Source organism: Saccostrea cucullata, unplaced genomic scaffold (genome assembly GCF_032062105.1).
Source record: "Saccostrea cucullata isolate Sc308-1 unplaced genomic scaffold, CSIRO_AGI_Scuc_v1 ctg711, whole genome shotgun sequence".
Classification (NCBI taxonomy): domain Eukaryota; kingdom Metazoa; phylum Mollusca; class Bivalvia; order Ostreida; family Ostreidae; genus Saccostrea; species Saccostrea cuccullata.
The window spans coordinates 87,237-104,042 of record NW_026919801.1 but is presented as its reverse complement, the minus strand read 5'-3'; the positions used below and the strand labels follow the sequence as shown (position 1 = coordinate 104,042).

At 33.7% G+C, this 16,806-nt stretch overlaps 1 protein-coding gene and 1 long non-coding RNA gene across 2 annotated transcripts; one reads left to right on the top strand and one right to left on the bottom strand.

The window, feature by feature from the left end:
* Positions 1–543: 543 nt before the first annotated feature.
* LOC134238286 (uncharacterized) lies at positions 544–5,745 on the bottom strand. The gene is made up of 3 exons (XR_009985966.1): positions 5,669–5,745; positions 794–873; positions 544–628 (listed from the first exon to the last, which is right to left on the bottom strand). It is a non-coding gene; the product is annotated as an uncharacterized LOC134238286 (long non-coding RNA).
* A 301-nt stretch (positions 5,746–6,046) lies between these two features.
* On the top strand, positions 6,047–16,592 carry LOC134238280 (dnaJ homolog subfamily C member 4-like). The gene is made up of 7 exons (XM_062720412.1): positions 6,047–6,116; positions 8,641–8,795; positions 8,905–9,010; positions 9,524–9,738; positions 10,006–10,176; positions 10,371–10,460; positions 16,322–16,592. Exons 2-7 carry the CDS (start codon positions 8,713–8,715, stop codon positions 16,443–16,445), a joined length of 789 nt encoding a protein of 262 aa, XP_062576396.1. The 5' UTR covers positions 6,047–6,116; positions 8,641–8,712; the 3' UTR covers positions 16,446–16,592.
* The last annotated feature ends 214 nt before the right edge of the window (positions 16,593–16,806 follow it).

Sequence of the window (16,806 nt, the reverse complement as noted above, 5' to 3'; positions counted from 1 at the left end):
GGCGTTAAGCTATGAATGGGGCACTAGATTTTTACAGGGATATATGTAGGAACAAATCTTTTCTTATGATGAACAGAAGGGCTCTGGTTACTCATATTCATAGAAAGCATTCCGAGATATTTGGGATGCATTTTAAATCAAAGCCTCCTTTATGATAACGAAATTATGACTTTCAACTCTTGATATTCTTGCTTCATCGACTTGTTTGTGACTCAATATCTTACCTCGATTTAGTTCAATGAATATGAATAATATTATACTTTCTATATGTCAACAAAAAAAAACAAGCCTTGTTTAAATTAATATGAATTTTAAGTTCTATATCTCCTTTGTAAATCAATAAGTGATGTTCAAATTTTTGCTGATCATTACAATTGCCTTCAATAGAAATTGTAAACATTAAAACTGGTTTTTAAAAAAATCGGTTGAAAATTGTGCCCATGTCCCTTTAAAATCGTTTGAACAACAGTCACTGTGGTGGGTTCCATGGATCTCTTTTTCTTTCCTTCATCAAAATATTTGAGCCTGTGAAATTTCTGCCAAAGTCTTTAATACCTTGCGACGTAAGTTTTTAAGAAAAGTTCCTTTTTTCCCATCTTTGTTTTCTGCCTCCAACAAATCATCCTCTCTAATATAAAAAAAATTAAGGTACTCTAACTTCATTATTCAAAACTATTGAAAACTGTATGTATAAACTTAACATTAGCATCTCAGATTACATGTACGAAGTTATTCTAAGAAATTCGTTGATATCTATTCTTGATCATTACTCCGTGATGACACGTGTACAAACCTTGAATTGAAATTGGTTAATTTTTCTCCTTTTTTGAATAACAGTTCTTCATATTCCCCTTCAACCTCCAGTCCCTCCAACTGAAAACAACACAGAATTTAAATCTTCACATTTTTTCAGCCAGCCTTTTTGAAAATATTTTAAACTTTCTTCTAATAAATCACTATTTTATACAATATACAAAAATACTTATTAAATTATTTCTATTTAATCATTCAAATCAAAACGTACCTTAGTTTTACAAATGATAATAAAGCAATGCTAGAATGAACAACAGCAAAGCAAGCTATATACAAACCAAGTGCTGGGATTGACGACATTGTGACGGGCCATCTATTTGACACACCAAGCTCCAAGACCATAAACTGGGAACAAACTTAAGACAAAATTTAGATTTATAATATCTTGGGTTTTATTTAATGCATTTGTTTAAAAATTCGCAATGTTGTATAACATTTTAATTTAAACATATAATGAACAGTTTGTTTGATTAACAAAATTATTTCATAAGTTGGTTTGAAAGTTTGACTTAAGTCTATTCTCAGTATATGGTCTTGGGGCCAAAACCACAGAGGCAATCAATAGGGACAGATAATACCAAGACAGGCCATATAATCAAGCCAGCCATGTATGACGGAACCACTTCCTGGCTTGACTACAAATCGCATTTTGAGGCTTGTGCTGGTGTAAAGGGCTGGACAGAAGATAAGAAGGGTCTTTACCTAGCTGTATCATAACAGCTGCAGATCTATAGCTCTCTGCATGGTTGAAAAAAATTCGGATAGGACAGATCCGAATTTTTTTCAACCAGAGAGCTACAGATCTGCAGCTTAGTCAATACCAGAGTTAGGTCAGGCCATTAGATGACTAACAAATTTGGCCTAACCATCAGCACCTGGTAATGTGCGAGAAACTCTGGCCATAGATGCGTTTATTGATTCAGAGATGAGAATCCGCCTCAAACAATCTCGACCTCAAAACCTGAATGAAGCCATCCGGCTAGCCGTTGAACTCGAAACTTATAATCGAGCAGAGAGCAGAAACCTAGAAACAAAAGGCCGTTTACGAGTATCGGCAGCAGAACACTCATCTTCAGAGGTTAGCCAGACCAGTCTTGAGACATGGATGAAGTCCATGGAGGCTAACATAAATACGTTAACCAACGAGATACAAAAGCTGAAGCTGAATCGGTCAGTCAGGAAAACCTATGACAAACAAGCAAGAGACAAACCATTGCGTTGTTATGAATGTAACAAGGAAGGCTATGGCACGCCGATTGGTTCAAAAGTATTTTCTGCACAACGATCAAGATTTTATACACGAGCTAGATGAAAAAATTACACGAGTAAAATAAAAATTGCACATATACTGAAAGGAAAAAGAAACGCATAAGAACATAATATGGGAAATTTTTTTTAAATATGTGGCCGAAAATTATGAAAATTGGTCAGATGTGTATTTTGGCTACTTTTCACTAAAATCGCTAATCAAAACTACTCAACCATGAAATGTATGGCGTCACGTAGGGGAAATGATAAAAAGTCAAAAACACGTGCATGTTGATGAGGATTATTTTGTGATAAAATTTTGTAGTGCCATACGATGCATTAGAGTTATAGACATCGTTTTTGCATATTTCAGTCAGTATAAATTTCTTGCAATCGTGGTATGGCTGACGGAAGCTACTGTGGGTTTAGAAATTGAATTCAATATTGCATAAGTGAATAAAAAGGCAAAAACATGCTGCTGTACAGATTGTTTTCAACTTTTCAACCAAATAAAAGTTTTTCTGGTTGTCAGAGAGTTAACTTAAAATGTTTCCAACCAACCATGACGATGACGTTGGCGCGTAACAACGTCACAACAAGATAGGGCTTTTCATCATGCCATATCGGTTATTGTCAAGGCATTATCATTGAAACAGATATTTATACAGCAGACAATCATACTGATCTTTTTTCACCCTAAACTGACAGAAACTCTCTGCTCTAATTTGGGCCGCGAGCTTGGCTACTTTACGTCGATTTTACTACCAAACGCGCTCGTACGCGTCGTTTGCGTGATTTTTAATTTTTTAGCATGCTTACACTGGAAAAATGTAGCTAGTGTTTGTCGAGACTTTTTTACAAATTTAACATTCACATGTACCAAACCTGCTGGGTTCTGTTCATTCTATCCTAAATCGAAAATTCTTGGGATTCGATTGGGCGGGGGGATTGTTGGCTTTGGAATAATACAGCTAATCTCAGCTATTAAGACTACCGTCGGAAGGGTTGAATAATAATGCTATGAAAAAGATAAATGTTCTGGTGAACTCAATGCACAGGAAAATCAAGTTTGTTACTGATGCGAAAGGGAGATTATGAGAATTTTTAGTTTTATTTTTGGGGGCTGTCGACATATTGATATCAATATCTCAGGAATTATCAGTCAAAATCACACAAAAGTTTGGCAACTTGTTGATTAAAGATGAATTAAAATGTTTGATAACAATGCTGGAAAACATATTTGAAATAATTGTTTTAATTTAACTCAAAAGTTTAATATGCGTTTCTTTATCATTTCAGTATAGTTTGAAAGATTTTAACACAAACAAAATAAAAAATACACGAATCCGACATTTTTTGCACGATTTAGGGGTATAATATGCACAAACAAAAATCAAAAATTGCACGAGCAGAGGAAACTAATATTTACACAAACAATTTTACTGCGCATACAGCTGCGCATATCATTATTACGCACATAGAATATTCATTGTGTTTAGTTTGAAAACCTTGCACAGAGATTTCAAAAGATATTGCTATATAGAGGAATGAAACAAAAAATCTAACAATTAAACACACAACTGATCATATACAGTTTATATGCACCCCCTTTTAACGTTATCTATATTTTAATCGGGGATGTTAATTTATATGCATATTGTGTGCCTGTCAATTTTTACATGCATATAACACGTTAGGCATATTCTTGAGAGTCTAGCGTAATTCTGAAAGACTGAATCTTTTTTTAAAAGATTAAAATTATGTTAACACATTATTCATCCTCTTGTTTTATAACGTTTCAAGCATCCAAGCCACACTGGTCTTGTTCTCTAATGAATATTAATGAAATGTGCGCAATGAGGATGCATCGTATATATTATGTCGATGTTGTATTCTCACTTGTGCGGTTTTCGTTTTTATGTTTGTGTAATTTTCTTGTTATATCGTGTAAATATTTTGTTGATTGTGTAGTTTTGTATAGTTTGTGTAAATTTCAATAACTTTGTGTGTATTTTCCGCACTTTTTGTAAGTTTTGATTCACTCGTGTAATTTTTGTATAAGGTCATGCAGAAAATACTTTTGAACCAATCGGCGTGCCATAGCCTTCCTTGTTACATTCATAACAACGCAATGGTTTGTCTCTTGCTTGTTTGTCATAGGTTTTCCTAACAAAAGAGCTTGCTTGTTTGTCATATGTTTTCCAAACAAAAGAGAGCATCTGCCACATGTCGTGGACTATTCCAGTTTAATTAATTAAGGTCATGCCATTTGGCTATGTTGTGCTCCTGCAAAATTTGAGTGCCTAATGGAAAGGCCTTCACTGGAATATCTGTCTTGTTTACCTGGATGACTGTGATAGTGTCCTGTCCACAAGTACCTGTGATTATAACGTATAAGGCCATTTTCTAAACGTGAAAAAAACGTACAATCTGCTTGCATAGAACGACATACGTATATTTTTTTTTTTAGATATTTTAATTTTATGCTCTTACAAATTTTTTTCAATTTAAAAAAAGGTGGTATCGATCCATACTTCAGGCGCCTGTGTTTTTAACCCCCTATTATATATTTACTTGGGCATTAAAATGCAAGCGAGTTTCAGTGATGCCTGTGATAAAAAAATCTAGAAAGAAATATTTTTTATCCATGGATTATATATTTGCTACATAGTTACTAGTGATAAAATCGGGATGTCTCTGTTTCCAAATGAGTACATAAACAATATTCATTTTGTATACATCTATCCAAAATACTTTTTATTAACAGTATTCTATTTTAAAGAACCCCCCTGGAGAAATCTTTTATTTCATATTTCTTTTCTTAATTTTCTATATACATGTAGTAACATGCTCTTAATACAGAACGTAATCTAGAAAAAACTAAAATCCGGGACAGTCAAGAGGACTAGATTTACTGTTTGCCCAGATTACATGAAGAACTGGAGGCTAACATAAATACGTTAACCACTCTGTTCAAAAGCTACCTCACATATAAAAATACATTTGTTAAGTAGAGAACAGAGTGGATAACAGAGTGTCCCTGTGCATGAAGTTTGAACAGAACAGAACATTTTATTTCTAATTTAGAGCCCATAACAGACAAGTATGAGATTGTTACTATAATAAGGAAAAGATAAGCCAATGAATAGCAAAACAATTATACAATTAGTAATGAACAAGATGTGCATTATGTTGTTAACAATAGTCCAATCCACACTTTGCAAAAGTTGTTTCCCTTTGCGGGGTCAACCAAAAGGTCAAAAGGGAAAGAAACGTCATTTCTCCTCTTTATGCTACCAAATATTTGGGCGTGCTGTGAAAAATCAATTGTGTTTATTTTTTTTTTCTTTCAATGTGTGGGTAGCCCCATCATGGGGCAATCAGTACACAAAAGGCAGAGTTTTTTTTAAAGTCAAATGACGAAGTTACAAACACTACAAAGGCTACTGTGTGGATTGTATGGGATTATCCCCTAAGATGGCGGCCAAGGGACATAACTTTTTAAAAGTAGGGATCGGTCCACAGGCGGTACCCCGTATACGAAACAAGTGCCTGTGCCTGTGGATCGGCCTATAAAACTGCGTGAGTGGTTGGTGATTTTATTTACCAGTTGCTTTCGATCGTCAACTTCTTTTTTGTGCTTAGCCAAAGGCCAAAGTTTGTCCTCCATTTAAATGTCCTCCAATTCTATCAAGTTTTTCACATGTCATCATTACAGTATACCGGTATCATGTTTTACTCGAACTGTAACCATTCAGCCATTTGTAAACAATGCGAAAATAAGGTTTAAATCAAATACGATCTCTTTCCGGAATGTACTCTTAAAACCATAAAATAAATGTTATTTATACATTAACTACAAAAGGTAATAGAGGACTGTTTTCCCTATCTAAAAATTGGTTAATATAGACAATAATTATTTTACCATTTTTAAATGTCCGTTTTTAAAATATCTACGTAGAAGTCTACAATTAGACACCGTCCACCTGTTTCCTGTTTCATTTATGTAACTTGAGTTTAGTTTGAGTCGGTTCTCCTTCGTAAATTTCAGTCTGGTAATGTATTTTGATATTCTTAACTTAAAGATGTGAAATATTTCGTAATCCTATAGACTTACCTAAATGTAAAATATCCCGTAATGATAACCATTGAGACGATTGACCTTATTGTAGTGTAATGACCTCAAAATAGCTATAGTCCAAGTATAGCGTTACATGTATATACAGTAGTTAATAGGTCCACTTCAAAGAGCATTTCTACCTATGTTAATTATATATTCCTACATATGTTAATTATGGTCAGCAACTTATAACTACCTCTAAATGTAGGTATTTAAATTTACTCCGGGTAGCTATTTTAACCTACGTTTTGTAAGTGTAACATGTGTAATATTTACATTTTGTGTGGAACAGCGCCATATTTGAATACTTTGTGATACAGTCACACTGATCACAGGGACTTGCTCTATATCTTTAAAAAAAAAACTACAAACGAATATACTATAAACTACACAAGGGAACATTCCTCGCACCTCAATGTTTTCTCTTGCTTGTTTGTCATATTTTACTGTATTTTATTACTCACTGCCGTGTCTGTTAAATAATGATCATCCATTTGGCTAAAACCTTATGCTTAAATTTCCCCCTTGGAGCCTCTGCAATACACATTTCAGACTAAAAATAATCCAAACGCGCTCGTTAAAATGGATTGAAGCCCGCCGAGGATTGCCGAATGATCCAATTCGTATTTGAATGTAAAACGCCGAGGTTACTTTCGCTTTCTGTCCATACCAACTGTCCTAACGAGCGCGTTTGGATTATTTTTAGTCTGAAATGTTTTGCATCAAAAATTTAAGCATAAGGTTTTAGAAGAATCATTATTTAACAAATTTAAGTAAAATACGGTAAAATATAACGAAAATAGAGGTTTTTATAAGGGGGCCAATTTTAATGGCGTCCTCCCTAAATGTGTAGTTTATAGTATATCGTTTGTTTTTTTTTTCTATAAAGTATTTTTAACAGCCAGGAGCAAGACCCTGTGCACTGATGATGAATACAACAAAAATTGGACAAAAAATGATCAACTTGAAACATATAAATTTTTCATCAAAAACTATATTTAACTTTATTTTCTGATAAGGATAAGAACAAAGTCAGAAATGTCTTTAAAATCTGTATCAATTATTTTTAAAGTTATCTTCAAGCATTTTAGATAAAATGTTTGGTTTTTTTTTTTTTTTTTTTTTTTGTCATTTCAATGCATTTCTCACTAATACATATAAATAATCATACATATTCTAATCTATTCTCACTCCTGAACTAGCACCATTATGGAGCATTTAAAAGCATTTGTTGTTAAGCTCATTAATAATAATAAAATGGATATAATGATGCTTGTACATATCTGTAAATATTCAGCAAGAGACTGATTTATAAATAATTTTTCATTTACCTGCAAGGGGACTCTGTGATGTTAATTTTATTACAGTGTATAAAAAGGTCTTCTGTTTAAAGTTATGAAGAAATAGTTAAAATATTTTTACAGGAATGACAAATTTTGCATGGTCTGCACAAAGAGTTTTGACATGGTCTACTATATAATTTTAATTTTAAGTGACCCATATTTTTGACTGCCACCAACATTTACAGGATGCCTGTATTTGTATTTTAGTGATCACAATTTATTTATATATATACCTGAGTGATATTTATATAATAGTTGTTGCATTATGCATGTACTATGCCTAAATAGTAGGCAGGGTTTGACACATGGTGCACGAGCCGGAGGCGAGTGCACTATGTGTCAAACCCTGCCTACTATTTAGGCATAGTACATGCATAATGCAACACTATTGTTATTATTATGCTGACTGTTGTTATTATTTATGCAGCAATCCATTTGATTTTTTCCTGAAAATAATGGTGATAACACAGCGCACTTGCAAAAACTCATTCAAAATCTTCATGCTAAAATTAGTTGCATGCTTATTATTTTGGTTACTAGTATTTTCTCTAAATAAGTAAGAATTTTCTGTCCCAAAGATTCATCTTTATTTTCTGTTTTGTTAGTAAGACTGATTTGTTTACAGACGTGGATTCTCATTGATAATTTTCTTTTACATCCTTTAATCAAGCGCTATATAAAAAAGCGTTTTAAAACCCCACAATTCATCTAACGATCTGTATGTAATTAGTTTGAAACTTTGTTGTACACATTTATCTAAGATTCCTTAGAATATAACTGTTTTCAAATAATATTTGTCTATTTTCTCCTTCTTGTGTCAATTGTATAAATTAAGTTCATATATTTAATAAAATTCTCTCAATCAGTGATCGTCTCTGTGGCGTAATCGATAAGGCATCGGATAATCTCATGGTCGTGATTCGATTCCCGGTGAGTGCATTGAAGAATTTTATTTTTACAGAAAATAAGGCCGTGCTCTATTTCGGCATAGTATGCTTACGCTATATATAATCCTTAGTCTACTATGCGAGAATAGTAGGGTATGGGTTATATAGATCACAAACTGACAGGAAGCATAATAATGACTGACATAGATTATATTTGCTATATTTGTAGGAATTTGACCATGTGACTTATTGATGTGAGACCAGTAGAGATACACAATGGACCAATAACTGACCATAGAGAATGGTAGTCACTCTTGTGTCCCGCAGGATCTGTCAGCTTTGGCAATGTAGATTATCCGCTGGGACATATATCTCATCTAAAAGGTCAGTTTCTATCCTTTTGTTTTAAAATGATTTTGATTAAGTGATCTTTGAACACTAGCATAAAGAGATTTTAAATCATATTAAGTGCATGAATTATATTTATTTACAGTTTTTTTTCGAGGACCAAGGGCAAGACACATTATGAAATTCTTGGGGTTAAGCAAGATGCAACAGATGAAGAAATCAAAGCAGCCTTTATAAAACTCTCTAAAAAGGTATTTTTGAAAATTTGCATTGCCAATTGTTTTTCAGATTGAAATAACCATACCATAAGGTCTTACATCCTTATCTAGAAGTTTTTTCTTCCTTATTTGGTGTCATGATGTCATTTAGCTAAAGCAGAATCTCATCATTTCAGGAAAAAATGTATGATGGCAAAAGACAATGTAAAAGAAAAATTAAATATTTAAGTCCTTCTGTGTACAAATTCTTATATTTGATATGGTTTTACAAAGTATGGCTTACAGTTACTGTGAAAGTGTGAAATCAAAACACAAATGATATTGAAATTAAGTGAGATTGATAACAAGTTGGGATGTCTAATAAGCAGATTTGCACTTGAATAAATGGTTTATCAAAATGCAAAAATAATAATTTATAATGCACTGTATCATATCAATTGGAATGTAATAAGAATTCCAAATTTTTTGTTCAAGATGTGTAATGTGACATGTAATGTGCCTGTCATTAATTCCTGCACCTCAGCTTTTTTTTGGACTTTTTTTTAGTATCACCCTGACACGTCATCAGAACCGAATGCCCAGGAGAAGTTTATAGCTGTCACCGAGGCGTACGGAACACTCAGTAAACCGCTGAGTAGGAGAGACTACGACTTAAGACTCAAGTATGGCCCCGAGCACCTGGAAAAGAAAAAACGGGTGGAACAACATCATCGTGAACAACAACAACACGAGAACGCGTCGTGGAGAGACAAACATTACTGGTGAGTTCTGGCTCTCTTTATTCACTCTTATTTTGTTATTATTTGTAGGTTTTTGGAAACAGAGTCATTTAAAGGATTTATCCACCTTTTATTTAACAATAAAATGAACATACCTTAAGCTCAGCTTTTTATTGTTGTCGAACAGCATTTTATTGTAGTCGAATTTAGCAAATATTCCCAAGTCCAGACGAACGCTAATAATTTCCAGTAGAGGAGAGCAAACAAGAGTTGTCTTTCTTTGTTAATTTGGTGTAATGGCTTCTATAGGCAGAGAACTAAGGAGGAGGATCAACAGTTCAGGAAGTGGTATTATAAGGAGTTTGGGATGGGCAGCCCTCACTCCCCTAATGTCCTTGACCCCTTCTTCTTCATGTCCGGTAAACAGGCCGTTATATTGGCGATAACGCTAGGGATCTGTCTACAGTACGCCAGATACAGGTACAGCAACAGAATCTATTTTTAGGATTAACTCAGTTTATTGTACATCAGTCTCTAATTGGAAGAAAATGTTTGAATGAAAGGAAAAAATATAGGACTATTTTTGAAGGTTTTAATTCACAGGAAGAATTAAAGGTGCTATGGGTATGTGTAATGTTGATGTAGTTCATTTGAAATCTGTTAATTATTTTCAGATGGCTGAGAAATCGAATGGAGTTATCAGATGCAGAAAACATGAATAGACTGAAGAAAATGGATGAGGAAAAACAACTAAGGCAAGAGTGGTAAGTGATTAAAGCTAAAACAGGAAATGCTCAGAGTAAGAGCTTACAGCTGGAGTGAGACATGCTCATGACTAGAGTGACAGATGCTCACTGCCAGAGTCTAAGAGCTTACAGCTGGAGTGAGGCATGCTCATGACTAGAGTGACAGATGCTCACTGCCAGAGTAAGAGCTTACAGCTGGAGTGAGACATGCTCATGACTAGAGTGACAGATGCTCACTGCTAGTAAGAGCTTACAGCTGGAGTGAGACATGCTCATGACTAGAGTGACAGATGCTCACTGCTAGAGTCTAAGAGCTTACAGCTGGAGTGAGACATGCTCATGACTAGAGTGACAGATGCTCACTGCTAGAGTGTAAGAGCTTACAGCTGGAGTGGAAATTCTCATGGCTAGAGTGTAAATGCTTACAGCTGGAGTGAGAAATGCTCATGACTAGAGTGACAGATGCTCACTGCTAGAGTGTAATAGCTTACAGCTGGAGTGGGAAATGCTCATGACTAGAGTGTAAATGCTTATAGCTGGAGTGAGAAATGCTCATGACTAGAGTGACAGATGCTCACTGCTAGAGTCTGAGAGCTTACAGCTGGATTGAGAAATGCTCATGACTAGAGTGACAGATGCTCACTGCTAGAGTCTAAGAGCTTACAGCTGGAGTGGAAATTCTCGTGGCTAGAGTGTAAATGCTTACAACTGGAGTGAGAAATGCTCATGACTAGAGTGGTAAGTGTTCTAGAATGGTTAGTAAGATAGAGTGGTAGGTTAGGTTGACTACAGTGTTAGGTTCTCATGACTACAGTGGTAGGTGCTCATGACTAGAGTGGTAGGTACTGATGACTACAGTGGTAGGTTCTCATGACTACAGTGGTAGGTGCTCATGACTAGAGTGGTAGGTACTGATGACTACAGTGTTAGGTAACAGTGGTCGGTTCTCATGGCTACAGTGGTCGGTTCTCATGACTACATTGGTCGGTTCTCATGACTACAGTGGTATGTGCTCTTGACTAGAGTGGTAGGTACTGATGACTAAAGTGCTAGGTGCTCATGGCTACAGTGGTAGGTACTCATTACTAGTGTGGTAGGTACTGATGACTAGTGTTAGGTAACAGTGGTCGGTTCTCATGGCTACAGTGGTACCGGTATGTTCTCATGACTACAGTGGTTGGTTCTCATGACTACAGTAGTAGGTGCTCGTGACTACAGTGGTAGGTACTGATGAGTACAGTGGTAGGTTCTCGTGACTACAATGGTTGGTTCTCATGACTATGTTATATATAATACTTGTTTATCTGAGCTGGTCATCTTGCTACAAAGCATTTTGTACTTGTAATTTGATGGGTCTAAGTTAAAACTTGTATTTTCTGCATCCATTTGCAAATTGTAAGTGTTGGAATGGTTTTTCCTCAAACAGTTCCATTATTAAGACTGGAAATGTAAATTCAGTGAATAGGGTAGCTTGTATTTGAAAGCATGCAAAAAAAACCCCATTATTATCACATTGTCTTTTTAATGAAATTAAACAAAAAAAAATTGAGGAGGTAAATGCAGACATTTGATTTTTAGCTCACTAAACCAAAGTAGGGGGAGCTTATATAATACCCTCTGCATGAGCGTCAAATTATGCACATTTCCAGAGGTTTCAGATACTGGATCTGACCTACATTTTCTAGATGATCTAGGTGACTGACAGGTAAAGTAGTTGGAGCAGACTTATTCCAGTGTAACTTCAGGTCTTATGTAGACCAAACTTGCATGGATGATTCATCAAGGGATGAATACTTGAAAACTTGCTTCAGATTTGAATAAAGTTTTTAGATCAGATTCATTTCCAAGTAACCATGAGCCTTATTCAGGGATTAATCTAGGTTTGGAGGTAACACTTCTGGAAAAATTGGGAAAATCAGTCGGGGGTCTTGGGCCCATTGCAAACCTCAAGCAGATGAAGATTTTTACTGTAATTTTCCAGATTTTATGAGGGAAAAAAAGTTGATGTAGCTTTTTATTATTATTGTAAGAGGGATTTTTTACTCATCAAAAGGGGAAAATGGGATATTCAGGGGAAATTTTCTCTTTGGGAAAAATACTGAATATAGGTAGTAAATATGTCCTCAATAAATCTCTGATTATTAGAGCATAATTACATAAATGTTGCATCTAGGAATGCACACTACTGTATCATTAGTTAAGTTTGGGGCTTCTTTTGTTAAAGTGAGCTCTGCAACCAGTGATTACCTGTTTGTAAGTAAAGGAATAATATTTCAGATGACTTTGAACAATTTTAAAAATACAAAGTGAAGCTCTCCTAGTGAAGAGTTTATATGATTTATTTAGGGTGTTGTATATGTGTGTTGTTTATGAAAGAAGATGAATTGAAAAAAAAAAAAATCTTTTGAGACTAAATCTTATTAACGTGCTTATAAAATTAATCCACTTTTAACCCCCTGAAGTCTGTATGTCTAAACAAACATGATGTATCAGCCATAAATTTAATAAACTGCTTGAATTGCCTGACATTCATATCATGTATTGTTTTTAATCATTGCAGCAAATCATCTTACAGGGAATAAGTTTTATTAATCCATTTTGCATATTTCAGAATTCTTGTTTTAACCTTGAAGCTTGTGATTGTTGATCTCATTGCATGTAGTATACACAAATATCCCCCCAGACCCTGCTTATAAGCCAGAGTTTGCATTAATAACATCAAGTGACTCCACAAGTCTTAAATCTTAACTATATTTGAATATTGTAATGGCTAAATTTGCACAAATTGACCAAAAACATTTGTTACTAATTCTCCATTAATTTGAAATAAGTGATTCAAGATTTATTTTAGAAATGTACACAAATTTCCCATTTGCTGATATATTTATGTTTGTTTACTATTTTGCATAATTATTCAAGAAAGAACTGTAGATTGAAAATAAGATAAATTTTTGTCTTAATTAGATTGAAGTCTGTTACTGTTCTATACTGATCTGATTTGATGAAGCTATAAGTTGATTAAGTACTGAGGAATATTATTGTCATTTTAAATGCTTAGCCTTGGTCATTATTGTCTCTGTTAAAGGGACAAATTTGGAAAATCGTTAAGTGAATCGACCAATCGGAATTCTATAATGACATGTATATTGGTTCCAGTTTATTTGGTTCGCCAGGGCTACCTGTAGATGTAATCAATCACCTTGTAATTCGGCAGCCATTGGCAGTCGGGGAACTAAGATGTCACATGGACCTGTAAATATAGACAGAGAGTTCTTATGTTAGGTGTAAACAAGACTGTTTGACATTTCTGATGTCCTCTCCAACACAGGATTGAAATTAAAGAAGAATATAAAATGTTGCTGTGTAATTTATGGTCTGTGTTGAAACTTCCTGAAATGATTTAAAATTTGTATGTCATGACTTGATTGTTATTTTAATACTTGACATGTAGGAGTATTTTATTGGTCAACTTCACCAAAAATTGTAACAGAAATAATTGTCTGATTTGTAGTAGATTAACTATGTAACCCTCAATAAGGTATTGTCAATAATTACTGATTTTAATTAATATTTCATGTGAAGAAATATTTTTTATTGAAAAAGTATTAATTTTTTTTTACTAACTTAAATAATTAAAGGCCTAATTTGTTTTTTAACTTAAATATAAGTTTTGTTTATTGATTCCAATAATATTTTATTTCCATAATTATCAATTGCCACTCAATACTTGCCATGATCGTTGCGTTACGTACTTTATGAAGAGCTCTGTGACTTTCATTTGAAGGTTGTTGAAGTGCGAACATTAATTTTCATTTTGAAGTGGGAGGAAATAATTCCACTTAATTAAAGTCAGGTGTGTTTCATAAAAATTTTACAACTTTATTGTAATAGTATATTGGCCCATTTATACATTCAGCAACAAAACTTAAATTTACTTTTCAGTGGGACTTTCTGAGAATGTTTTTTTAACTGATGTTAAAGTTTAATTCTATGAATTGAAATCCTGATTTGCTGTAGAAACCCAGCCAGTTTCTGTTCATTTGTAAAATTCCCTTGGAGAGAATGCACTAAATGATTTCATTTACATGTAAATGAGGCTTGTTAAATGATAATGATGTGTCAGAATTATGGGACAGTCTTGTTATAGAAACAATTATCATCAGGACTGAGTGAAGGTTTTATCCCGTCCTATCTTATTAGTCTAGCTCCAGGGTTACTGAGGGTGTTGTTTTATAATCCTGAAAGGCAGAAAAATTGTTTGGGGAAAATTTTGTTTTGAAAATCTGTCTTTAGGTGTTGAAACATGTGATCCATGGCATTTTTTCCCCAATTTTATTTGTCAAATGATTTTTAGAAAAGGTACACTGTACTCTGTGATGACAAAATATTTCCGTTTGTATTTGTTTTCTTTGTGATAGCTCTTTCCAATTTTATTTCACAGTGAAATGGAAATATAAGAAATTACTGTCTAGTTAGTAGAGTATGCCAGGGACATCAATGCTAGTTGGAAACGGGGGATAATTTATGCACAACGAGCATAGCCCATTATGCATATTATCCCATGTTTCCAACTATCGTTGATGCCCTGGCATACTCTACTAACTATACAGGGATTCCTTAAATAGCTTTGTACAGTTTTAAAAATCGTTAATACTGAAAAGCCATAATAAAGATGACAGATTTATTTTTTTCTTTATTCAATATTGGTAACATTCAATAACATTTATCTTCACTTATTTAAAATCAGGATTTTAATTCGTTCTTTTCAAAACATTTAGATTTAAAAATGATTTAATTTCCCATTTGTCACAGCACATCTTATTTGAAAAGGCCAATTTCTGACGTTCACTGTTTTATGAAAATAATTTACTTCTGGTTGTAATACGCCATTTGATTGGATGAAAAAAAAAAACAACTTTAAATCGTATAAAGTGATTTGTCTACGTTATAGTGGTCTTCTTGGAAGTCCGTCCTGTGAATCAGGAGCATCCCGCTTATAAAAATCGGTAAATGTGACGGTATTTACATCGTTATAACAAACTTAGAATATCTAGCTTCACTGTTTATATACTGTAAACTTTCGCAACCAAGTTTATACCATATTGATTTAAATTTTCATAGTTTATTCCTAAGGTAGTATAAGAATACCAGTAACCTTTATCATACGATAGCTGTTTGACTTTTTCAATCTGTTTCATTTCCTGTTGCCGTACCAGAATTTCCTGGAAATATAAGCACTTGCAGCTTTGACTTTTTAATTCACCTTTTGTATAAAAAAAGTGATATAAAAATGATTGTATTCTTTAAATGCACACGAATTAAAATGAAGGTTGGAAATTTTAAGCTTATTTATTGGTTATTGTGCAATAAGTAGGTCGCGACTTAGATTTATGAGATTCTTATTCTTTGAGGGCAATACCGATAAACTAAAAGACCTTTTTGAAGATATACTGTCATTGATGCCTGAACTATAATTAAGACAAAAAGGGCACATATTTCATGGAGACAGATAATTGAGTGCTCTATTTAGCCTCCAAAGGCTTACTTACACGACATTAGTATTCTGTATATAACCTTGACCTGCATTGGAGTTCTCCACATTTGTCACAGTATGACGGAGTAATTCTAGGAAAATCCATGAATTCCAACTTCAAAGGATGAATATTCATATCTTTGTCAAAGAGTTTCCCCCAGTCAAAAGTTAATGACAAAGTGTTGAAGCGTAATGTGTACTTGTATACAATTTGATTTAGGACCAAAGTTTATTAACTAATAATTAAAGCTGGAATCAGAATGAGATAGATTTATATCGACATTTAAAACTCATTAAAACAATGGTTTAGAGACTGATCTTGTTTTGTTTTGTTTTTTTTTTTCAGGATGAAGAAGGAAAGAGAGAAGTTTAGAAATGCCGTGGATTCGGAACTAAAAAAAGATGATGACGTCGATCTGCAGTCCTTTATATACAAAGACGTTCCTATTACAAACACAAACCCCTCATAACTAGACGTTTTAACAAATGTTCTACACTGACAATCTTGTGATATTTTATTATGATATTAATGACAATTTTAGTAAAGTGAAGTTGACTGAATGTTATGTGTACTAGTATTTGGTGATGACAATTTTAATAAAACTGTTTTTATTTTATTGCTTTTTTGTTGAATTAAGTTGATTGTGTGTGACTTAACAAAGACAAATAGCTTTGAGTTTCAAAAGCATCTTTAAAAATAATAATAATAAAAGTAATTTTAATCATTTGATTAGCAAAACCTGTATATTAAATCATCTTAAATCAGCATATAAACTAGACAATCTCACAACATTGGCAAATTTTGATTAGTTGAAACTGTTGATTTACATA

Excerpts from the sequence above, each read along its gene's own strand:
- LOC134238280 (XM_062720412.1), top strand. The coding sequence starts at position 8,713 with ATGGTAGTCACTCTTGTGTCCCGCAGGATCTGTCAGCTTTGGCAATGT. Across the intron at positions 8,796-8,904 it reads ACATATATCTCATCTAAAAG|TTTTTTTTCGAGGACCAAGG; the intron begins GTCAGTTTCTAT and ends ATTTATTTACAG. Across the intron at positions 10,461-16,321 it reads AAACAACTAAGGCAAGAGTG|GATGAAGAAGGAAAGAGAGA; the intron begins GTAAGTGATTAA and ends TTTTTTTTTCAG.